The sequence below is a fragment of the Erythrolamprus reginae genome, chromosome 2 (genome assembly GCF_031021105.1).
Source record: "Erythrolamprus reginae isolate rEryReg1 chromosome 2, rEryReg1.hap1, whole genome shotgun sequence".
In the NCBI taxonomy this organism is placed as follows: Eukaryota; Metazoa; Chordata; class Lepidosauria; order Squamata; family Dipsadidae; genus Erythrolamprus; species Erythrolamprus reginae.
The window spans coordinates 153,820,207-153,845,711 of NC_091951.1; the positions used below are offsets into that span (position 1 = coordinate 153,820,207).

General features: G+C 36.8%; 1 protein-coding gene across 4 annotated transcripts in view; it reads left to right on the forward strand.

Moving 5' to 3' along the window:
- Positions 1-25,271, forward strand: part of EPN3 (epsin 3) — a 58,767-nt gene extending 33,496 nt beyond the window's left edge. The window contains exons 4-10 of one of the 4 annotated variants that reach the window (XM_070739999.1): positions 1,829-1,912; positions 2,723-2,830; positions 4,371-4,455; positions 12,934-13,233; positions 15,133-15,237; positions 19,186-19,404; positions 19,870-25,271. In XM_070739999.1, coding sequence (XP_070596100.1) covers positions 1,829-1,912; positions 2,723-2,830; positions 4,371-4,455; positions 12,934-13,233; positions 15,133-15,237; positions 19,186-19,404; positions 19,870-20,195 — 1,227 coding nt within the window. In that variant the 3' untranslated portion in view covers positions 20,196-25,271. Of the gene's footprint in view, positions 1-1,828; positions 1,913-2,722; positions 2,831-4,370; positions 4,534-12,933; positions 13,234-15,132; positions 15,238-19,185; positions 19,405-19,869 lie in introns of all 4 variants that reach the window. The other 3 variants (XM_070740000.1, XM_070739997.1, XM_070739998.1) reach the window with 3 other exon arrangements.
- Positions 25,272-25,505: the final 234 nt, after the last annotated feature.

A 25,505-nucleotide genomic window follows, 5' to 3' on the forward strand; every position in this document is an offset into this window, starting at 1 on the left:
TTGTAACACTGGCCAAATGGGGCAAGAAGGATTTTTTTAAACTTGATGGAAAATACACAGATGTCTCTGTATCGTGTCGGGATATCACACATGCAATCATTTGTCTGTGAACTCTGGCAACTTATTTTCAAAATATTTAATTGTTCATATTTTTATGATTGAGGTGCCCTGTAGATTCTTGCTTAGGTGCCACCTGGTGTTCAAACTGGTTGACTGTCTAAATACTGCTATGCAGGGTTGCTTGCATCAGCTTTTGTTGATTTCCACTGAAGACAAAGCATCTGAGAAAATTCTGGAGCAGAATTAAAAGTTGTTCCCTCAATCCTTGTCCTTCTTGGCTGTTATCAGATAATGGGAGACTGGCCAACCTGCTTGGCTGGAGACTTAGTATTTCAGCTGCAGCAGCATATACACTTGCTGTCTCATGGAAGGCCTTATTACTTCTTTCACAAGAAGAATCTTTGTGAACTGTCTCCATTTTTTTCTGATTCTAAATTTCTGGGGATTTTGGATTGAAAAGCAGTGCAGATATATCTGCAATAACATCACCAGCAGCACAAGTGCTTTTGGAAGAAGTAGGTTATCTAGAGTTCTCTGTGAGCCTCTGATTCTCTTGGCATAAATGACTCCAGTACCAGAAAATAATTGATCAGAAGTTAATTGGCTTAAAGGACTGGATGAAAAGGCTTAGAAACCAAAGCAGTAAAGTGTGTATTTCTATATCTATCGCATGATTCTTGTATTCTGCAGTAGATTGTTTTATCTGTTACAATTATTCTGCAATAAAAAAAACTTAAAGTAAGTAGCCATATCAAATCTGTGAAACTTCTACAGACAGCTAGTTACTGAAAGTGAGATTGAATTCCTGGAGGGGTAACATTTGTTGCTGTACTTAATATGAAGTCTGCCACCCCTGGTCTTTTACACACACAAAATTTCAGACAAAAAAATACAGTTGTGGAAGATTACATGAAGATTTGGGCTGAATTGCTAGTACAAGGCTGATTACTTTAACTTTTCTTTGTTCCGTATCTAGGGGAAAGATCAATGCTTTTTTAATTACCGGTACAGGTTGTTCTCAACTTACAGCAGTTCACTTTGTTTACTTTCAAAGTTACAATGGCACTTACGACTGTTTTTCACACTTACGGCTGTTGCAGCATCCACATGGTCAGGTGATTTGGATGCTTGGCAACTGGCTCATATTTATGACAGTTGCTGTGTCCCAGGGTCATGTGATCACCTTTCGCGACCTTCTGGCAAGCAAAGTCAATAAGGCAGCCATATTCACTTAACAACTGTGTTACTAACTTAGCAACTGCAATACTTCACTTAACAACCATGGTAAGAACAGTCATAAAACAGGGCAAAGCTCACTTAACAATTTTCTCACTTAGCAACAGAAATCTGGGGCTCAGTTGTGGTCATAAGTTGAAGACTGCCTGTAACTTCAGTTGAATCCTGCTCAAATAGAATCCTGATAATAGAACTGGTGCTGTCAGTGGACGAACGTCAAACTTGATGAAAACCCAGGTCAGCCAATCTCACGCTTACTAGATGTGTTGGATCAATTCTTATAGCTCTGGATGGGCCTTACTCAAGTTGTATCCAACACTTCTGGAGTGCAGCAGTGCAGAGGAGGCTAAAAGAGGAATTAAGCTGCCTAGTTCAATGCTGAAATGATCAAAGAATAGATTAATTCAATACCAACTTGGTCTATGTCCACAAAGTATAAAAGGGTGACTGGGCGGGTGGACTGATTACCCAGAATAAATGATTGAGCAGAGAACTCTGAGCAAACTTTTACCCAATTCTCCTTCGTTATCAGCAGCCACCTCCTCCAGTCTCCAGCACAGATGAAGATTTGCAATTACAGATAGCGCTTACCCTGAGCAAACAAGAGCATGAGAAGGTACCCCAAGCCCAGGTGGTGAAAGGGCACTTTACCTTTCCTCTTCTTGAACTCACATCTCTTCAAGTGGGGCAGCTTTCTATTACCTTCACATCTTCTTTCCTGGGACAAGGCTGTTCTGTCCCCAGTGGTCTAGAAATTCTACACGGTCCTAACTTGCCAAAAACTTTGGAATCTCATTCATTTGCTGAGATTCTGAAATTATTAAGGTGACCAAAGTTGTTGGCCTTTATAAATATAAATCAAATATTGTATTAGAAATGTCAGAGCCCTAGACCCCAAGAATGGGTGTTATGGGTTCTTTCTCCTAATGGCAAGCATATTAAATATTGGAATTGCTCAAATTTAAGATTTGATCATCAGATCAGTCGGGCAAAGTGAAAATGGAGTAGCGTCTCTCTTTTCCTAATCAAATCCACTCCTGAGCTTATTTTATCTGGCACTAAGTCAGGTTGCCAAGCGTACTGGAAATTACTGCCCCAAAAGTGTGCATAAGATTGCTACAATCATATAATTTGCGACATTTTTAGGTGAGAGAATTCTCTAGACCTCTTCCTTCCTATCATCACTCTCTGCTGTGTCCATTTTCTTCTGTCTTCTGGTACTTTTCCAATTAATAACTTTAATTTTCATGGTTCTGAAGACTAACCTTATCGAGGAGTATCTTAACTTAGATGCTATTTGAAAACTAAAAGAGTGATTGCTGTGACAAATGCACGTAGTAATATCTGAATGATGATTGTTGACTTCAAGAAATAGTCATTCCACTTTCTGGCACTTGGCTCAGACATGTCTTCATTCTGATTGCAGGAAGTTAGGGCATGGAAAGGAGAAAATTCACTACTACAAAAGGCACTGGAAGAAAGTAACCTGGGTGTAGAGGAAGTTGAAGACGATGATAAGGGAAAGAAAACACAGGTATGAAAAACCAATCACAGGCATGCTATAATGCCAGCTCTGAATGATGCAAATGTATCCTCTTTGTGTGTTGTCTCTACATGGAATTGCAAACTGTATAGCTTGGAACTGGAGTTATTGATAGTGATTTTTGCTCAAATCCTTATTGGGCAAATGTTAGGTGAGCAAATATTGACTTAAATGCTGCATCCTGCCATGCTGCAAATTTTACAGACTTTGAACCCATAATTCTACAAAGGTTTATGAATCTTGTTTTATTTATGCCTGCCATTATAGTTGTATAGAATAACTGGGTTCAACCCCAAAGAACTTTAGAAAAGCAAATAATAAAGCCTTTGAATGGAATTTTTTGGAAGAGAGGGTAGTTGCAGAAATAAGGATGGTTACACTGTAGCATGAGGAAATACTCTTAGGCTTCATGCTTTTTGTTTCATTGGTATTTAGTGTTATTTTACTTCTTTTGTTTTCAATCCACATACACTGTGCTGGCAGAATAAAATACCAAATATATGGCAGGTGAATGTTTTGCTGCTACCTCCAATATTGTTAAGGTGATTATCAGACAATTTCCCTCTCTACAGGTGTATCTGTTCTTGAGCCAGACTTATTGTTCGTACTCATTTACTCCTACAAAGTTCAGACTGGCAATTTCTAGCCTTCAATAAGCCTAAACTGTTCTCATATTCCATAGCTTATTCAGCAAGCAGATCCCCTGCAGAAACCCCCATTGTTCAGACATATTAATGTCACCATCATTTCTATTCCACAGGAATTTGAGAGCAGGGTGAACCCACAAGGCTGAGATCACTGCATGAGCCAATCACTTCTTTCTTCCAGCTATGCATTAAGGAAATGCACATAATGGCATTTGGTCAATGCTCATAAGTTTAATGTCCACGTTTTGTGCATTTATTTAATGATTCCCTACCATCCGGCTGTGGACACAGATGACCCCATGGGAACATTTGAGTGTGGAGCTGATTCTGGTGCAATTCTCTGTGGCGGCCCTGACTCTCTGGAACCAGCTCCCCCCAGAGATTAGAGCTGCCCCTACCCTCCTTGCCTTTCGTAAACTTCTCAAAACCCACCTTTGTCGTCAGGCTTGGGGGAACTGAGATATTTCCCCCAGGCCTATATAATTTATGTACGGTATGTTTGTATGTATGTCTTTTTAATAATGGGGTTTTTAAAAAATATTTTTAAATTGTAAATTATTACATTTGTTATGAACTGTTTTATTGTATTGTGAGCCGCCCCGAGTCTACAGAGAGGGGCGGCATACAAATCTAATTAATAATAATAATAATAATAATAATAATAATAATAATAATAATCCACACCCGACAGAATATGCAGTTTAAGAGCCAAGGAATGCCAGCAACATGCCTAAGGAGAGGAAGGGGATCGTTCGATTTTCTTGATACTTGGCAAAAATGCTTATATTCTGTCTACCTGTTGAATTCCTCATATTTGTTTAAGCTCTATAGGAACTACGGGACAACAAGCTCTAATACACGGTATTTCCTTTGTCTCTTTCAAGTCTTCTGTGTTGGAGCTGGCAGACATTTTTGGACCAGCACCAGTCACCTCTACCCATACTTCTGCTGACCCATGGGATATTCCAGGTGGGGGCACTGTTCGATCTGTTGACACAGACTTCTCTCCTCCAGCTCTATCCTTGTCCAGTTCTTGGGACCACAATAGTAAGAAGTTTTGAACCTGTTCTCTTCTTTCTCTTTTCTGTTCTTCCACTCCATTCTTGCCATTGGGTCAATGTTAAACCATTGTCTTTGTTATTGTGTGACTCTGCCTTAAGTTGCGTATGGTATCTGGGTAATATCTAGATAATATATAGGTAATAAAAATACTTCCAATTCGGGGCTTCCGGTTTGGCGGTGATCGCGGCGGGACATCCTTGGCAGGGCTCTGCCAAGCGATCCCTTCTACCCCCTTCGAAGGTCGCATTTGCGATCGGATCGGGCTCGGATGGCCCGATCCCAGAACAGGGGGCTCCCCTCTGCCCGAGGAGCCATCGCTGAGACTCCAGAGGCAGCGGTTCGCCCCGCAGCTTCGAAGACGGGAGAACCGATCCTCTTTGCCTGAGAGGACCGGCCAGCGCTTTCTCCCCTCACCCAGCGGGAAGCTGAGAAAAAGCTCTAAATTGAAAGTTCTACATTTAACTAACTGAAAAAGAATACATCTGTTAAAGGACTCAAGGTAAAAAATTTCCTCTTTGTTTCAAGACCAAAATCTGAAGATTTGATCGTTCGCAAGCCTCAAGGGAAAGCTTTCTTTAACGAGGCGAAAGTGAAAGTTTTTTTTTCTGAGTCTCATCCGCAAATAACAGCCGAGACTAAACTCTTTCATTTTCATTGTTTCCATTTTGTATTTGAATTTCGGAATCTATAAAACATTTTTTTTACCCTATGCTTTAATAAAAGATCTTGAACTGGAAATGACTATTTAGAAGATTTCAATGTTTAAAAGAAATTAGTAAAGATCATTAAAATTTCTTTTTTATAGTCTGTCAAAACATTGTGTTCCGGGCTGATATCTTAACAGCGGAGGAATATAACTTTGTTGCCTTATTTTTTCTCATCCTGTTGTCTTTGCAACATAATAACATTATATAACAACTTGAAAATAAATGGGAAATAGAAGGAACTGATACCTTTCCTTTGGAATATTTACCTTCGGATTAACCTACTTGGATTACTTGCTGATTGCCTTTGAACTACTTTGGATTACTTGCTGATTGCTTTTTTTTTCCTTGGGATTATTTTTTCTTCTGAGAACTTTTTTACATCTGCCTGATCATATGAACTTCTGACTTCTAACCTGACTCCATCTTGGGATCTATTTTTTTTGCCTTTGTCTAGAATTTGGAAAAGAACATAGACTCCATTTTAACTACAAGAAAATTATTAATTTGACTTTTTTTTTCTTTTCGTGAGACCTGCAATTGGGATTAAGTACAATTGTATTTTCTGACATTGGGATTCACACTCTTTATTCATCTAATATAATTTCCTGATTATAAGAAGAACATAACTATACATATTGTGTTTTCTTTTTGATTAATTAACTCTTTTTTTGTTCTCCTTCTGATTTTCCTTCTTTTTATTCCTATTATTCTTATTTTTAAAAGAAGTTTGAATTGAAGACTATGCATTGTTAGCAAACCTTGGTTTCCTGCTCTATTCTAATTATTTGAATTGAAATACTCCCCATTTCTTTTCTCTCTCTCCCTTTTTCTCCCTCTTCTTGCTGCCTTATTAAGTCTTCTTTCTCTTCCTTTTTTTTTCCCTGTACTTTTTCAAAGTCTCCCTTTTTAAAATAGTTATTACTCTTTCTTTGTTGTCATTTATTTTGTCTTTTTATTAGACCATTTATTTTTAACTTTTATTGGTTTTCTATTCCTAAAAGTTTTATTTAAATTTTTAAATTTTTAAAATAATTAATAACAATATATATTGGATTTTGAATTTTGAATTTTTTTGATAATTGAATAGTTATAATTTAAGCGTAACCGCTAATAAAACAGATTGAATAGATTTGGAATTTATAGAAATTTTCTCCTTTTCACTATATACAAATTTAGATTGATTTAAATTAATTCAAATTCTAAACAGTGGATTCAAAATTGATAATGTCAACTTCTTCAACCGTTGTTAAAACAGTCAAAAAACAACCTACTGCAACAATCTCTTCTCCACAAGTGTCCCCACGTCCTTCCCCGACCCACCAGGCCTCAGCTATGTCTTCCAAGGATAAAGAAAAAGACAAAACAACGCAGCCCAACTTTGCAACATTACAAGAAACTTTAAACAATATGCAGGACTCTATCTTTAAATCTCTAGAGAATGCCACCCAACAAAGAGAGGCTATAAAAGAGGATGCAACACAACAAAGGGAAGCTATAAAAGCAGACTTGGCAGAATTTAAAAAGGAGATGGCCCAACTGAAAGCTGATATGGGCGAGGTGAAAGACCAGATAAAGGTGATCCAACAAGCTCTACAAGAAAGTGATGATCGAGTGAAAAAGGTTGAAGAGAAATCCGACAAAAACGCAAAAAGAATTGATTATCTTGAAGGGAGAGCTGATGCAAGACACAGAAGACATGATGAATCAATTATTCAGCTGGAGATGCAACGTGCTTCGTATGGACTACGATTTCAGAACATGAAAGAGGAAAAAGATGAAGATTTAAAAATGACTATGGCGGAAACGATTGGAGGAATACTCCAGGAGGATCCTGCTGCGCTAGTGAAAGAAATCGATGAAGTTTACAGGACTTCGAATAGTTACATCCGTCGCCACAATCTTCCAAGAGAGATTCATATCAAATTCACCAGGAAAACTTTGCGAGATGACATACTCCATTGGGCAAGAAACTCCAAACTCCAACATCAAGGAGTGGAAATAAAAATATTAAAACAAGTTCCAAGAAGTGTCAGAGAGAGCAGAAGAGATTACCAGTTTCTTACCAGAATTTTGATCAAAGAAAATATAACCTATCGTTGGTTAATTCCACAAGGTCTCTCTCTGACATGGCGTTCTACAAGATACAAGCTGGAAAATGTAGAACAAGCTAGGTATTTCTTTGAAAATAGTGGCATCAGCCACATGGACTTTTCAGATAAACAACAAGAGGCTCAACAACAACCAGCACAACACCAACCAGGGGAGATACTAGCAATCCAACAAGAGGAACTATTGGGGGCCACAGCTCAAGTAATAGAGCAGGACCAAGGTGCTATAAGAAGAGTTCAGCCTCAGCGAGAAACCAAAAAACTCACTAAATGACAACAACTAAAGATCTAAAGATCTTTTCGGTAAACGTTAACGGACTTAATGAACCAAGGAAAAGGAAACAAATCTTTTCTAAAATCAGAAATCAAAATGCTCAAATTGCAATATTACAAGAAGTACATATCAAAAAAGATAACCAAAAATTATTGTTGAATCCCAAAATTGGAAAAATGTATGCTGCATTAGCAGATCAAAAAAAAAGAGGTGTGGTGATGTACGTAGAGAATTCTATAAATTCCAAACAGATATATAAGGATAATGATGGTAGAATATTGATTGTACAAGTTGATATTGAACCTAGACCTATAGTGGTTGTTTCTATTTATGCTCCCAATGAAGACCAAATGACATTTTATAAAAATCTACATCAAATAATAATAGATTTAGCTATTGAGAATGTATTAATAATAGGTGATTTTAATGCTATTGTGAATAGGCAATTAGACCATTCAGGGGGTGGGAGTCATAATAAAAGGAAAAAAACAAAAAGAAATCTACTACCTAGTACTTTTCAAAAAATGAAAACAGAATTATTGCTAAATGACATATGGAGGGAAAGACACCCCCATAAAAGACAATTTACGTTTTATTCTAATCCCCACAAAATCTGGACAAGAATAGACATGGTATGGACATCAAAAATGGTCGCAGAAGAAATAAGGGAAGTAGAGATAGATGTTAATACATGGGCTGACCACAACCCAATAGTGGTTTATATAAGAAGGAACAACAAACAGAATATTTGGCGGATGAATAGAAATATACTAAATGATAAGAAATATAAAGATTGGATTGTAAAGGAATTAAAAATATTTCTTGAAATTAATAAAACCCCAGACACCACTCCACAGAATATATGGGATACACTCAAAGCTTATATAAGAGGGTTAACAATATCTTATACAGCAAAATACAATAAGGAAAATAAATCAAAGTACGTACAACTAATAAATGAATTAAAACAATTGGAATTTGCATCGCAGCAACACACCAAGAACAGAGACTTTAAAACAGAAATAAATGTAATTAAACATAAAATTAGAATTATAGAACAAAATCAAATAACTGAAAAAATTAAAAGAGCAAAACAACATTATTTTGAACATGCAAATAAACCAGGCAGATGGTTAGCATATAAACTTAGAAAGCAGAGTCAATCCAAATTGATAAAAAAATTAGAAGACAAAGATGGTACAATAAAATATGATACAGAAGGAAAGGCAGACATTGTTTATAATTTTTATAAAGATCTTTATGCCAAAGACAATGTTAGTGAAGATGAGGTTTTTAATTACTTACAGGCCTCAAAATTACCACAAATAACAGAAGATCAACAGATTATGTTGGATGGTCCAATAACAATGGAAGAACTCCTAACTATAATTAAAAAACAGAAAAACAATAAGGCCACTGGTCCGGATGCTATACCGGCAGAATGGTATAAGATAGACAATGAAACAATAAGAAACTATATGTTAGAAATTTTTAATTTATGTAGACTTGAGGGTAAAATTCCGAAATCTTGGTCAGAATCGCTGACAACTTTAATACATAAATCCGGCACTGACCCACTAAAAATCAAAAATTATAGACCCATATCTTTATTAAATGTAGATTATAAAATATTTATTGCCATTTATGCAGATAGACTTAAAAGAATTATAAATGGAATAATACATCAAGACCAAAATGGATTTCTACCAGGGCGACAAATTAAAAATAACCTTAGAACAGTAATAAACACATTAGAATACTATGAACAACACCCAGATAAGACAGCATCCTTAATGTTCTTAGATGCTCAAAAGGCCTTTGACAACGTTAACTGGACATTTATAAAAATGCAATTAAATAAAATGAGATTTGGCTCAAAATTTGTTAATTTAATAGATACTATATACTCAAAACAAACGACTAAAATAATATTAAATAATAACCAATTACAAGCACTTGATATAAACAAGGGAGTTCGTCAAGGATGTCCTATATCACCATTGTTATTTATTATGACACTTGAAACTTTATTAATTAAAATAAGAGCGGATTCCGAAATAAAAGGTTTAACTATAGGAGACGAAACTTACAAACTCCAAGCTTTTGCAGATGACTTAACGTTTATAATTGAAGAACCGATAACAACTGTTCCTTCCTTATTGCAAACTATTGAACAATACGGAAAGGTAGCAGGTTTAAAGATAAATAAAAGCAAAACTTCTTTCTTAACCAAAAATATGAATAAAATACAAGAAACTAAATTAGAAAATATTTCTGGAATAAAAACTGTAAAGAAAGTAAAATATTTAGGAATAAATTTAACAGCGAAAACAATAACTTTAAAAAATGATAATTACACAAAATTATTATCAGAAATTAAAAAAGATTTAGAAATATGGAATAACCTGAAAATATCATTTTTAGGAAGAATTGCCACAATCAAGATGAATATTCTGCCTAAGGTTTTATTTCTCTTTCAGGTAATTCCAATAAACCCAGGGGGAACTTTCTTTAAAACTTTGACAAACTTAGTTAAAAAATTTATATGGCAAGGGAAAAAAGCAAGGATAAAAATAAACTGTTTGGAAGACATTAAAGAAAGAGGAGGATTTGGTCTTCCAAACTGGAAATTATATTATCAGGCCGCCGCCTTAACATGGATTAAAGATTGGATAACCTTAGAGAATAAAAGAATATTAAATTTAGAAGGACATGATCTTATGCTGGGTTGGCATGCATTTATATGGTATGACAAGGAAAAAAATCACTCATATTTTAAAAGACACACATTAAGGAAGTATTTACTAGAGGTTTGGAAGGACATAAAGAAAAATCACTTCTTAAATGTTCCAGAATGGATAGCCCCCCTAGAAGCAATAACACACCCAAAATCTATAAAAGACACGAAAATATTTTATAGATATAAAGAATTATTAAATGATCAGATGAAGCTAAAGCCTAGGAATAAACTACAAGAAGAAGGGATAATAATAGATTGGTGGCATTATGCCCAGATTCGATCCAGATACCAGAAGGATATAACTCTTTACACTTTTAATAAAAGTAAGAATTTGCTAAGTCATTTAATTATTAATAATTCAGTAAAAATGATAGGGAAAATATATAAATTTCTTATCGCTCACAAAAATATAGAATTGACTCTAAAAGACACCATGATAAGATGGTGCAGAAATATAGGTAAGGAAATAGATATAGATACTTGGGAAAAAGTCTGGATTAATAATTGGAAAATGACCAAGTCAGTTTCATTAAAAGAAAACCAAATTAAAATGTTTTATAGATGGCACCTTCCACCAAACAGGATAGCTAAAATGTTTCCTAAAACATCCCCACTGTGTTGGAAATGCAAGAAAGATATAGGAACTTATTACCATCAATGGTGGACATGTAGCAAAGCTAAAACTTATTGGAAGATGATTGAGAAGATATTAAAAGAAATATTAAAATATGACATAGACAACACCCCGGAATTTTACTTATTAGGAATTACTAATCAGACTTATAAGAAGGAAACTCTTTACTTAATCATACACATATTAACTGCGGCTAGAATAATATATGCGCAAAACTGGAAGGGGGAGGAAATCCCCAAGAAAGAAGAAGTTATAGCTAAAATATTAGATTGCGCCGAAATGGATATGATGACAAGACGATTAAACGATCAAGAAGATACAAAATTTTATGAAACATGGAACAACATATATAAATGGTTAGATAAGGAAAAATAAGAGATAGATCTGTTTTTACTTAGGTAATAACAATATTAGATGTATTTGTTGATGATTTTGATATAGTAGTTTATTCACAAGCGATATATTAAAAATTTTGTTTTATGTATGTTTAGCAATTGAGATTTGTTTGAATGTTTGATTAGATGAATATATTACACATAAATAACATATTAAGCATCTTTACTTATACCGTACTAATATTGCATTTAAGATTTGAAAATTTTTTACTAGACTTTTTAACATTTAACAAATGTTTGATTATGTATTCTTTTTTCTATTTGAATGTATACTTTCAAAAGAAGCGGGGAAATACATCCCCATTTTATGTTTAATGTTTGTACGTCTGTATGTTTGTTTTATGAAAAATAATAAAAAAAATTGGAAAAAAAAAATACTTCCAATTCATTTTTGTAATTGCATATGCATTTTGTAATGTTATGTACATTTACATACATAAACACAAAGTAAGAGTTTTACAATCCTTTATTTAAAAAGGGGTTGTTATTAAAGTTATTTTAAGCACTTTAGTAAAAGAGTCCTGAGTAGCAACTACGATCTTTAAAAAGAAGATAAGCCTTTCTGTCTCATAGTGTAAATGAATTTCCCCTAAGATTATTTCTGTTGGACCGTTGTGTAGCGTCTAGTGACGGCAAACCTTTTTTGGTTCGCATGCCAAAAGGTGTATGTGTGTGTGTTTGTTAGCATGCGTGCACGTGCCCACACCCCTTCCCTTCCCCCCATTCATGTGCATTCCCCCCCCTACACTGCCCCACGCGCATACACATAGGCCTTTCTGAAGCCTGGTAGGCAGTGATGTGTTCATACCAGTGTGGTCCAGGGAGCCGCACTGGTATGAACCCCAAAATAATCCTAAGCCCCAGCATCCTAAGATTAGCATCCTAAGATATATGTGTGCGTATGTTTGGTTTTTAATGGTTTTAAGTAATTTAAATATTAGATTTGTTATATGCTGTTTTTACTATTGTTGTTAGCCGTCCCGAGTCTACGGAGAGGGGCGGCATACAAATCAAATCAAATCAAATCAAATCAAATCAAATCAAATCAAAGAATGAATGAAATAGTATAAGGGCAGATTAGATGGACCATGAGGTCTTTTTCTGCCAACAACCTTCTATGTTTCTATGTTTCTAAAAGTTTGGAGGGCAAAATAGCTTTTCCCAAGGACAAAAATTAGCTAGCCAGTGCATACTGGTGTGCTGGAGCTGAAACATAGAATATTCTCATGTGCCCTCCCATATGGCTCCGTGTGCCACCTGTGGCACCTGTGCCGTAGGTTCGCCCTCATGGATCTAGACATTGCTTTCCTCCGTTAGCATGCATTCTTATACATATATATGCAGATTTGATCAGTGAAATCGCATAGAACGAGACAGCTAAGATTTCTTTCCTTAAGGTTCAGCTTGCTCATTCATTCAATCCTGACTTCATCAAGTTACCTGCTTCTTAGTCGATCCATTTCCTATTTCTCTGGCAAATCAGATTCCACGTTGATAGACTCTTTTACGTTTGCTTGCTCCTTTCAGATACCAAATCTCCTGTAGAATCAACAGGAACATCCTGGGGTCCTGCTGCAGACCCTTGGGTGCCATTACCTTCGGAGGACGCTCTGACTCACTCTTCCGCCAATCAAGCTTCCCCCAGCCCCTGGAATCTTCCTCCTGCCTCTTCTGCCTCTGATCCATGGGGGATAAAAGCATTGCCTTCAGGTGTCTCATCCTCCACAGGGCCCTGGGGACAACAGTCACCACCTGCTCCACTCTCTGCAAGTGTCACTTCTGCTGCTGATCCTTGGGGAGGCTCTACTGATAACTCCTCTGCTCCTGGTAAGAGAGACAATGTGGTAGGTTGGCTGAGGTGATGGAAAAGAAACGGGGAGGCACAAGTTCTAGTTCACCCATAGCCACGTGCCAGACCAGTGATGGTTAACTTTTTGGGTGCCAAATGCCCAAAGCGTGTGTGTAAGAATTCACATGCCCTTGCCACAATCCCCAATGTGAGTGCCCCAAATAAACACCCCATGCATGCGCCCCAGCCCCCTATACATGCGCCCTTTCACCCCGTGCCCCGTTTTGGCTTGCAGGCTGGCGCAGGAGGATTTCCAGGCCCAAAACAGGGTGTAGGAGGGCCTCACACAGCCCCCCTGCATCCTGTTTTGGCTTCCAGGTTGGTGGGTGTGGCACAAATGGAGTAGAAAGGTAGGGTGTGCTGGGGGTGGGGGTGGAAGGAATCTGGAGATAGGGAAAGGCCCCACACCCGCATATGTGTGGCAGAGACCCAAAGACCAGCTGGCCGGCAGGAGGCACGCATGCGTGCGTGGTGGAGCTGAACTGGGGCGATGGCTGGCGTGCCCGCAGAGAGGCCTCTGTATGCCAACTGTGGCACATGTGCTATAGGCTCCCAAACACGGAACTAGATAGATTAAGCTAAGAAACCAATGCCATATAGGTCAAGACTACTTAGCCTGTATTGGCAATAGTACAATGTTACAAGTCTTAATGTGTTTGTGGTAGCAGCTCTTTGTCCTTTCCTTCCTCTCGATGCTTTCTTCAGTGGGCAACTTTGAGCAGCCTTTCTCAACATAGCCTACCTCATAGGGATGTTGTGGTGGTGGGAAATAGGACAGGGGAGCACCACTTGTGCCACCTCGAGCTTCTGTATAAAGATATAAATCAAATGCATCATTACAAAAAAAATAAAATAAATTCTCCCGCAGGTTTTGAGACTGCTCAATGTGATGAATTAATAGTATCCTTCCCCTAACGTCATAACTGCTGGCCATAATTTCTCTCCTGCTTTATGTGAGCCATGTAAGGTGTTTGATTGATTTGCAAGAGGAACTTGTGATTGTCCTAAGTGGCAAGATGTGTGACCTTCCTTGCTGTGAATAAAACGAAAGACACCTAGATACCTTTTTAGCTGTCTTCAGAAACAGAGATGAAACCACCAAGTGTCCTATGGGATTAAGCAAGCTTCTTTCTCTGCTTCCTTTTTAATGTAAGGAGGACTAGGTTTTTTAAGTGAATATAAAATAAGATATTCCATCCACAATCTCACTCCTCCAGTTAAGATTCCAAAATTCCACAAACTGGTAGCAGAGAAAGAAGAGAAATGTATGTCTTCCTCCCCCTAGGCTTCTTAGTGGAGTACTGAACAATAAATCTGTCTCTGTCCTTAAAATCCTTTGCATAGTATGCTAAGGATAAGCATAAATAATGGTGCTACTGCTTCTCCTGAGTTTCCATTCCTTCTCAAGGGTATTGGGAAGAGCTGAAATTCAACAAAGCATAGAGAGCCAGTTTTGTCTAGTGCAGGGGTAGGCAAAGTTGGCTCTCCTATGACTTGTGGACTTCAACTCCCAGAATTCCTGAGGCAGTCATGCTAGCTCAGGAATTCTGGGAGTTGTAATCCACATGTCATAGAAGAGCCAATTTTGCCTACCCCTGGAGATGTTAACGCACAATACTAGAAACCAAGACATTGTGAGTTCTAGTCTCGCCTTAAGCATGAAAGCCAGTTGGGGTGACTTGGGTCGGTCTTTCAGCCCACAACATCAGGCTTGAGCAACAAAACAATTAGTTAATTCTTGTCACAACCAAGGGATCGAAACTTGGTTGATCTAAAAAAGAGGACTGGAAAATATTAGGAAGAAGAGAGAGAGAGAGAGAAGCAAGAGGAGGTCTGTTAACTGAATATATTTTTCCCTGTCTTTACCTGTCTTGCAGACAATAATAAATTTGACTTATTTGCAAAATTACCTGAATCTGTGGATCAATCAGAATATGAAAGTTCTCAGGCTCCATCATCAGTGAAAGCCAACAGCTCTGGAGGTAAGCAAAGCTCTAATGTAGCCATCCCTGACCTATGTCCTTCCTTGGAAACAATGCGTATTAATCCCAGGCAACATGGCCACTGGACCATCCTGATAGGAGCTTTAAGGTGCAACATCTGGAAAAGAGAAGTATGATCATATGTATTTATGGAGAAATGTGATGAGCAAAAATAACCGTGGATGCTGATTCTTCCTGTATGTATTGATCTCAAAATTTTCACAGACCCTGTAGTTAAAAGCTAAAACCAACTGGACAATTGTCCTAGCAGAAATATGGAAGTGTTTTATATACAATTTCTTTTTTGATGATTTTTTTAACCTTCTCAGTTTAGCTGGAATTTTCTGGAGTCTTTCATTTAAACAGGTCCAGTCCTTTTTGAGGTCAGAGAAGAGGGATGGTATCACAACCAGAAATAGCTCCATTCTAGTTTTTATTTCACAAGATACAATATCTGCATATTCAGACAAGTATGCAGGAATCAGTCTTCAGTCACACTTCTCCCTCTACAACTAGTTTAGCTCTTATCTTCCTTCATGCTGCAAGAAGCTTTTTAAAAGCTCTCAGTGATGCATCTGCATGAATGGAATCTCATTCCTACTTGGGGAAAGGGGCCAAGTTACTGTTCTTTGTATAAAGAGAAATGATATGACTTCAGAACAGTTCTGGCAAAACAAGTGCTATATGGATTTTTCCATCAATGCATCTGCCACATATTTTGAGATAATAGGCAAATTCCTCCCTCCGTTTCCTATCAAGCAACCACGTTTAGATTGTCAGTAATAACAGATTATTTAATTAATTATTGTAAGGAATTGATGGACAGGCTCCAGTATTTATAAAAATCTGGGTAGTAGATCAATCTTTACATGTTGCTTGTTATATTAGGCACTTTGGCAAATGCTTTAAAGCAGAGTGACCTTAGGATCTTCCCAAATAAAAAGAAGTGGCCAGAGTCCAATAATAAATACAATCCATATGAAAAAAATATAGATTACCATCTATGGGCTGGCCTAAAAAGATAGTTTGGGCCAGATGGCATTCCATTCAGCTCCTTCTGTTCCTTTTTCTAAATTATATTCTCAAACTATTTTGATAAAGTTTGGAGCATCTGTTTCATAGTGTAAGGGAAACTGCTTTTAATTTTTTAAGACTTTAACCACATATGTTGCCTGAGCTTAATGTAAGTTCTGCAAAAGAGAAATGTTTAAATAAAAGTTCTGACTGGAACTATTTCAATATGAGAATAGAAGCAAATATTTTCCAGTTTCTATTTTGTAACATACAATACCTCATACAGTAGAATAAGCATTAATGATCATGTCTCCAAGTGTGCAAAATTATATATTTTAAGAAACATAGCAAAATGGACTTTGCCCAGGTGCTTATACTTTTTCTGTCCAAGCCAAAGAATTAACTTTGATTTTGGACAAAGAGTGATACAAGACAACATTTTTGCAGAATTAGTTAAGGATAGAATGGATTTATGTATGTCAAATATATAAATCAAAGGTAGGATTCAGCAGGTTCTGATCAGTTCTGGAGAACCAATAGCTGAAATTTTGAGTAGTTCGGAGAACTGGTAAATACCACCTCTGACTGGTTCCTCCCCCATCTATTCTCATTTCCTCGCAATCAGCTGGGGCTCAGGAGGCACCCTGAGCCCCAGCTGATCACGAGGTAATGGGGATTTTGCATTAACCTTCCCCTGGAGTGGGGAGGGAATGGAGATTTTATGGTATCCTTCCCCTGCCAAATCCCACAAGCTATGCCCACCAAGCCATGCTATGCCCACAGAACTGGTAGTAAAAATTTTGGAATATCATCATTGAAATACCCAGTAGCAATGTTTCTGTTAAATCATGAATTATTGGATGAATTTCTGATGATTCCAAAGCCAGCTTTATTTGAACCCATTGGACACAGAGGGGTAGTAATTGTGAGTATTAATTGAGGTAGCTTAACAATCATAAAACTGTACTATTTCAAGTTTATTATTCTCAGCCCTCTTCATCTTTATAGTTACACAATATTGCTTGCTGAAGCCTAGATTTCTTCCTCAAATGGATAGCTGTGATGAATTGTTTTGGCAACACTGGGACCAATGGGTCAGATGGGAAATTTCTAAAACAAAATAATTTTGATAATGTCACTTTGACAGCTGCAATTTTGCCAAACCAGAGTAACATTAGTGTGTTTTTTAAAGGATCTGGGTAGTGTTTATCAACAGTGGCTCATAATTTATTTTCCTTAGCTGGCCTACATTTTTGTAAGAACAATTTTCAAGAATCTCTCCCATAGGTCAGAAATCCTCAAGCATATTTGCACAATTATTGTTAGTGATGATTATTATAATTGCTGGACTTTCCATATTAAATTCTGCTTCTGCCACTTGGTTAAGTTGTTTTATTAACTGGGAATAACCAGCATGGTGATTGAAGAAAATTGCTATGGCATCAGTAAACATATTAAGCAAAAACCTTTTGGTTTTTAACCCTTAGTATTTGAACATCACTGTATTAATTAATATTATCTGCTAATAGTTCAATTATAAACAAGAATGAAAAGACATCCCAGTTTTATTCCTGCAATATTAATTAATATTACTTATTAAGAACTATCTTAGGAGACAAATATAGTTGTTTAGTTACCAATACAAAATTATAATCAGAACTACGATACATAAAAGTTTGTATGGAAACTTCCATTTCATTATATCAAATAAATTAGAACTGTTTATGTGAAATGTTGTAACTGAGATATTTTTGTACTTGGCATAATAGGTTTAAAAGTCTTCCAGTAAAGTCAACTAAATTTCTCTGAACCACAATTCCAGTTTGATGAGGCGATATAAAAGTGGAAAAAACCCTGTTTTAATTCAAACTTATTTGCTAAAAAAAGAATGTCTAGAATTAGTATTTTTTTTATTCATTGGCATTAATTGTGATAAAACAATAGATTGTTCTTGCTTATGTAAAAGGTTAAACAACATAATGTAAAACGTGGATGAAAGAGTAACTAGGAAGGAGGAGAAGATAAGAGAGGAGAAAGAAGAGATTTTACTTTATTGATAGTACAGTATACTCCCATTGCTTGTTCCGCATTTCCTTCATTATTTTATATATTTACCATTTCTGAAAGGATGGTTTTAGAATATATATATTCTGAATAGTTATGGATTCTGGATTTATATTCAGGATATGTTTTGTCTCTCTGTGTGTAAACCATATACACCCATTTCTTAAATGTATGGTTTACCAAAACAAACAAAACTCCAATCAAAGCTAAAAAGCCTAAGGGTTTTTTGGTTTTTTAAAGTAGCAGGTTTCACATAGAGCCATAGCAAAAATAAGTTTATTGGATCAGAAGGGGCACAATGTTTTAAGTGTCAGTTTCCTTCACTGTTATCAGCATATGTCACAGTGCACGTAAAGAAATATGTGTTCTAAATTGAAAATAGATTGGTTGCTGGAATTACTGTAACCTCTACCTTTCATCTTAATAAATCTTGCTAAAGAAAATTATTTTAAGACTCATACTTGGGAAAGAATCATGCTGGTTTTAGGAAGCTGGCAAAGAAATCTCCCCCCCCCCCAATGTAAAATTGCAGTGCCACCATTCAAAAATGGTGAACTTGGAGTTCTTACACTGTGGTTATCTGCTGTCTTACTCTTTTTTTCCTCTGATAATGTAATATTGTGGGTGTGTTTCTGTATTGTATTCCATCATTCATTCAGAAAACTAATGATTTACAAACAATAAAAATTAGATATGCTGCTTTTGTTTGTCAGTACATCAATAGAACAATGTTTATTTACAAAATAATATTTTATTATTTCACAATAGTGTCTTCTCTTATTTTGTCATCTCTTTTCAATATACAGTATTGGAAATGTTCCTTTTTCATATCATTCGTCTGCTACATTTTTCTCTCTTTCTCACTGGTAGATGTGGATCTGTTTGGTGACCTTATTCCAAGCAGCGCCGAGAATGGAATTCAAAATAAAGATTTGTTTGATATTGCAAGTTTAGGAGATCATTTACCTGATTCAAAGGACAACAAAACTCCAGAGACCTTTCTTGGTCCCAACGCATCTTCCTTGGTTAACTTGGACTCCTTGGTTACAGTACCCCAGAGTATGAAGTCACGTAATCCATTTCTGGCAGGTAGGTTGCATGGGATCTTGTACAGAAGTCTAAAGGAACTCTTGTTAGCAGGAGAATTTTGTGTGACTCAATCCTGTACCTAGGCCCTGCTACATCTTTCTTCTTTGTACCCCTTTTCATTGGGGCCATTTCTTCATAGGTTTCAATACTTGCCCACAAATTTAGAATATTGGTATTTGCCCTTGGATGACGCAGTGGTTGTGACTTCTGCTTTTGGTTGTGCCTATTGGTATTTAAGTTCTTGAAACCAAATATTATTGGAACCTGTGGAGAAATACTGCCCTTAGGAAATGGTGATGGGATGCCTTTTCACATATTTCTTATTTGACAATCAAGAAAATAGCAGGCTTTCTCTGGAACCTGTCAATTTCTTTTGCAGAATCCCTTGATGGTGGAGACAGGGATTAACGTCCTCAATTTCTCACAATAAATCAAGATGAGTCATGTTTCTCTTTTCTTTTCCAGGACTCAGTGCCCCTTCACCTACCAATCCATTTAATGTTGACCATCCCAAGCCAACTCTCAATCAGATGCGGACCAACTCCCCAGTGCCTAGTGTTCCTATGGGGATGCCAATGAACTCTATGACCTACAGTGCTTCTCTCCCTCTTCCACTCAGTAGCATCCCCTCATCGATGACTCTCCCAGCCTCTGTGAGTGCCTTCCCTCAGGCTGGAGCAGGGCCTTTCCCAGAGCTACCTAGCAACTTGCCTCAACCTCTTCTACCACTCTCTGGCTCGGTCCCACCACCACCATTAGCTTCACAAAGCGGCATGAATCCTTTTCTCTGAGAAGACTTGATTGGTAACATATGATGTATTCCTTACTTCCTTACCAACCGTTATGGAGAATCTCCCATGCAAAGCACATTTGTTATGAAGCAAGCATCTCCCTGGGAAGTTCTGATCAAAGAGACTCAGCATGAATCTCCTTGCTCAATGAGATATTGTACAAAAAAACACCCCCAACAACTGTCCCATCAGGTTGACCAATGCCTGTAGTCTGTTGCTGATGACAGTTGGGATCTCGGCTGGCATCGTTTTGATGGATTATAAAGGAGGGCAGTTCTGCAGAAGGGCGTTTCTTTTTCTAAGGATCTCTGCTCTTCTGCTTTTATGTTTGCACAAATAGTGACTAAATTGAAAACAAAACAAAAACTCAAGATCACTTCTTCAATGTGAAGGAAAGAAATTATTTTATAGTTTGCATGGAAATACACAAATAATTGCCAAGGCTTACAGCTCTACTTCCTGCATGGCAGGGGCACAGTCTCATTCCTGGGAATCTTGACAGCTCAGCAAATTTTGCAATGCCATATGCAAGGGGAGAAGATCTGATTTTTTTTTTTTTTTTTGGCTACAGTCACTTTTACTGGGTTGCTTAAAGGAAACCTCTTCTGTTTCCTGCTATTTCCACTGAGTCACATTTTCATCAATGGACTTCCGATGCATCTTTTAGTTTGCTTTTGAGCTTTGGATACTCTGAGATTTAGTGAGGGACCAGTATGAAGTTAGGAGCTACATAGAAGGAAATTATATATTTTTTAAAATGGGCAGTCAAACTCAATGCCTGCACTGTGTGGATACAGTGGTAAGAATGCTGATCCATGAAAGGGATGGAGAATAGAGTTATAAACTCCAGCTCTCTTGAAATAACTGACCAAACTCTGGCTTCCAAATCAAATGTCTGGGGGGCAAAGGTCCCAATCCCAGGCATTCCAAATTCTGAAGATGCTGCTACACTTTATGTTAAGAGCTGATAATTTTTCTTGTCCCTGTTTGCTATTCTACTACTGTTGTATTGAATCTGATATCACGGCTATTCTGCTTCTGATAGCTTTGATCCAAAGACTTACTTTGTCCACTTCTCCGTATTTATAGAGCAACATGATGGATGTTTTGATTTTGCTTTGGATGGTCCCTTAGCTACATATCTGATCACAGACTTTCGTTTTCTTAGTGCCTGCTTCTCAGTCTCAAATCTAGTCTGCAAAACGGTGGAACTCAGCAACATCAAACCCAGTCCAGAACACTTGAATGACTGTTTGAAGTGCATGAGAAAGCTTGGGTTACCTTACATGGTGCCAAAGGGCTTTGTTAATGTGTTTGGGAACTCTGTCTGTGAGAACCTTAATGTTGGGCTTGAGGGCCTTAGATGCCTTTCATTCAAGCTTAAAGTTGCTTTGAAAACATTAATATTTGTAAGCTTCTTTCAGTGAACTTTTCCCCTGCCCCAAGTCCTCCTAGGATTATTATTGAATGAATGTGGTATAAACCAGAATGCTAGAATACTGGCGGTACAGCATAAGCATCCCAGATACCAGCTGTGTCTTAATTGACAATTTCACTCAGCATGCCAATACAAGTTACATCTGCAGGGTATGATGACGGTTGAGCGCTGATTCAACTGCAGTGGGAGAGAAATCAGGGCCACCCATGGAGAGCAATGCAGGACAATCATTGGGGCTTTTTTTAGCCTGTATGTAAAGACAATGAAGTCATACCAATACATATTTTCAATCTATATAAAATAATAGGGGTGATGAGAGAGTAAGAGGCCAATAAAAAGCTCTAATGTACTTGATAATTTAGAATGTTTTATATGCTCCTTTTAAGTGTTTAGTTATAAGCAAGGAGAGGAGGTGTGAATGAGACTGCAAGAGTAAGCACGAATGTACACAAAACATTGATCCCCTCCCACATTTTACTTCTTTTATTTCTACATATTGCTCTGATTGGAATGGACTTTTGTGCCATCTTTGATCGTCGTGTATTCTGACTTAAAGTAATAATTTTGGTTTCCCTGCTCGAGGAGTAGAGTTTTTTTATTCTGTTTGGCCAATCCTACTTGAGAGGACGGAAATGTTTGGGGTGGAGGGAGAAGAAAAACATTCAGTGTAAACATCCACCAATGCAGTAGCATTTTCCAAAAGCCACAGCAATTGCAAAATGATACATGTTAAATGAATCTGGTTTCCCCATTGACTTTGCTTGTCAGAAAGTCACAAAAGGTGTTCACATAATCTGGGGACATTGCAACCGTCATAAATATGAACCAGTTGCTAAGCATCCAAATTTTGGTTGTGAGACCATGATGCTGCTGCAATGGTCATAAGTGTGAAATGTGGTCATAAATAACTTTTTTCACTGAAGTTGAAACTTCGAACTGTCACTAAATGAACTGTTGTAAGTTGAGAACTGCCTGCAGTGTGTTTTATTCTGTCGTGCTACCTATTCATGCAAGCACTGAAATAATTCCATGGGATTTAGCCTGAAAAGTGTGGAGATGGTCTTCATTTACTTGGAGGGAGGTTATTGCTGAATTATTTTGTCACCACCATTCAAAGAACTACCAGTCATTACTGACTTTTAACATAGGCTTGCAGAATTCCAGACTACAGAGATAATTCCGGTTTATCCTGTTAGAACAATAAGCAGTTAACATTTTTACTATAAAGAGAAATTTCTCCCTATATTAACTATTGTTTCTAGCAGCCTCAGTCTTGAATGACAAATTGCAAAGAATATTTGGCAGTATCAGACAGGCCACAGGTTCTCTAGATACTGTATGAGCATCACTGGGCTATTTAAGGATAGCTAAAATTGCTGGATGTCTTACCAAATTGTCAGCCGTAACATATGCAAAATTAATCATCAAGAATATAATTTATGAGCATATATGTTTAAGTCTTTAATAATCATGTCATAGCTAATCTCACCTCGTTAATGTAAATAACTGCTTTTACCAATTCAAAGAAAGAGTCACCTATCCTGCAAGTCTAATAACATGTATGTTATTAAGCTTGCCAGTACTATAAAAATAATTTGTTTTTCCAGTTCCCTATCTCATTATTGCTTGATAATGAATTTGATAGAATAGACATTTTTGTTGATAATCAATCATGACTGTGATATCCAACTAGCGGTTTGTAGGAGAATGTTTCTTATGCTCATTTGCTCTTTATCTGAATCTATTTTCAAAGTAACCTTTTGATTCGGTATAGTTTCTGATCCATAACAACATAAGATATGGATCTCCATGTGAGATATTGAGCATCCCATTTCCTTTTTAAGTCATTCATTCATCTGTGTGAAAGTACACATGACTGAATACTGACATAGCATATTTGCCTATTTATTTTTGCATTTTTATATTCTACTAGAAAGATATTTTCCACAAAATCTTGGAAAAGCATCCATCCACTTTGTAAACTAGGGTCTGGATTCCACTTAGAATTTACATTTGATGATATGAATTTGATAAGCCCAAATGAACAAACAAAGATGTAATTTATACAGTTTACTCAATTTTACAGTTGAGTAAAATATGGTTATTGCATAAAACATGAGCAAGGTGTGTGTGTGTGAATTTATTTGGTTCAGTGAACTAGTTCATTCTTTATAATGCTTTGTGACAATATATCTCAAATTGGCTCTTTGTTAAAGTTTTTATCACAAATGTTATTTAATGAGTGCTATTTTTGAGTGAAATTTCAATTTCAGTCAACAGTGGTTTGCAAAGAGCCAAATAAAACCTCTCTCCCTCTCTGCTGGATTGGAAGTTCTTAATATCTTGTAATAATTAGCTTGTCTTTTGCCCAGTTGTCAACCATATTCTAAATTCTTTATTCCAAGTGTCAGCAAACTTAATTCCAATCATTAAGAAGCTGGCTTTATTGTTGTCAGATTTCATACTGAGTATGACAATAAACATCTCCTCCCCAGAAAAGCAATCCCATATTCCCTGTAAACAGGGGAAGCTTCAGACTTGACACAACACAAAGATCACTTTAATGCAGAGTTAAGTAATACATAAACAAAGGATCTGTTTGTTGCAGAATTCAGCAAACTCTGTATATCAGTCTAAGGTTTAAACTACTTTGAGCCATTCCTTTTCTAGACTACCACTCTGGAGATATCTTTTTCATATTTATGCAACCCATGAGGTCTGAAAATCATTGGTTCCCAATTGGCAAGACATAGAAACAGCTTGCCATTGACTTTTATAATAATGTGGGGCTTTAAAAAAAACAACACTTTCCAGTCAATCCCACAGTCCTATTATTTTCTAAGACTCCCATCCAAGTACTAACTACCGTAGATCTGATGCTACTTAACTCCAGAGCCCGAAGTTACGTAGGTGCTGCAACCTAGCTGTGCAGCTAGATTTTCAAGTGTGTTGGTTTTTCTATGACAATAGGTAAAACTTAAGTTACATGCATTCTGTGTCCATTCTCTGAAACTTCACAAATATTATACAGTAGTTGGTTCTATTGGCATTCCTGCTTTCAATAAGTTACTAATGTCTAGTTAACTAATGGTATTTGCTGCCAAAAGATGAGATTTCATCACCAACCCAAATGGCCATAAAGGTAGATTCTGCTCTCTCATGCTTTGCTTGTGGGCTTTCCAGAGACACAGATATGTCGCTGGAAGAACTATGACATGAGAAGTATTTAATTTTCCTTACATTGCTTTGGTGATAACAATGTTGCACAATCTTGAGCCCTGAAGACATATTGAAATGTAATCCCAGTGGTCATGTGATTTGGAAAGCATGGTCTGTCATATCTGAGAGACAAATTAAGAGCAAAGTTTTGCTGTACGTAAGGAAGAGATGCTCATTCTGTTGAGAATAACTGGCAAATAAATTTTGTCAAGTGTTTTCAGAGTGTTAATAGCCATTTCTCCAGCCACTGTGTTTTCCTTTCCCATCCACTCTACGGTACTAAAAAACATTATTTTGAATCATTAAAAAATGTTTGAACCCAGCTTTTAGCACAATTTTAGTTAGCTTACAGAGAAAAAATGTATTAAAAACTAATTGTAAAAAGCTACCTAAATAAAATGAATTTATATCTATACAAACCAGTTGCCTCGGTATCTTAAACCTGCTCTCTTATGCTATTGAATGCACAAATATACTATTGAATATAATGGTGTATTCTGAAGCAGACATGCACATCAGTCATTTCAGCATTCAAACCTATTTGCTGGCAGGATTCTGGATCTGAAGCAGCAGAAGTTGACTGCCAAGCCAAATACAAGACTCTATATTTCTAATCATTCATTCCAGAGCAGACAGAAATTAAAGGTTTATAA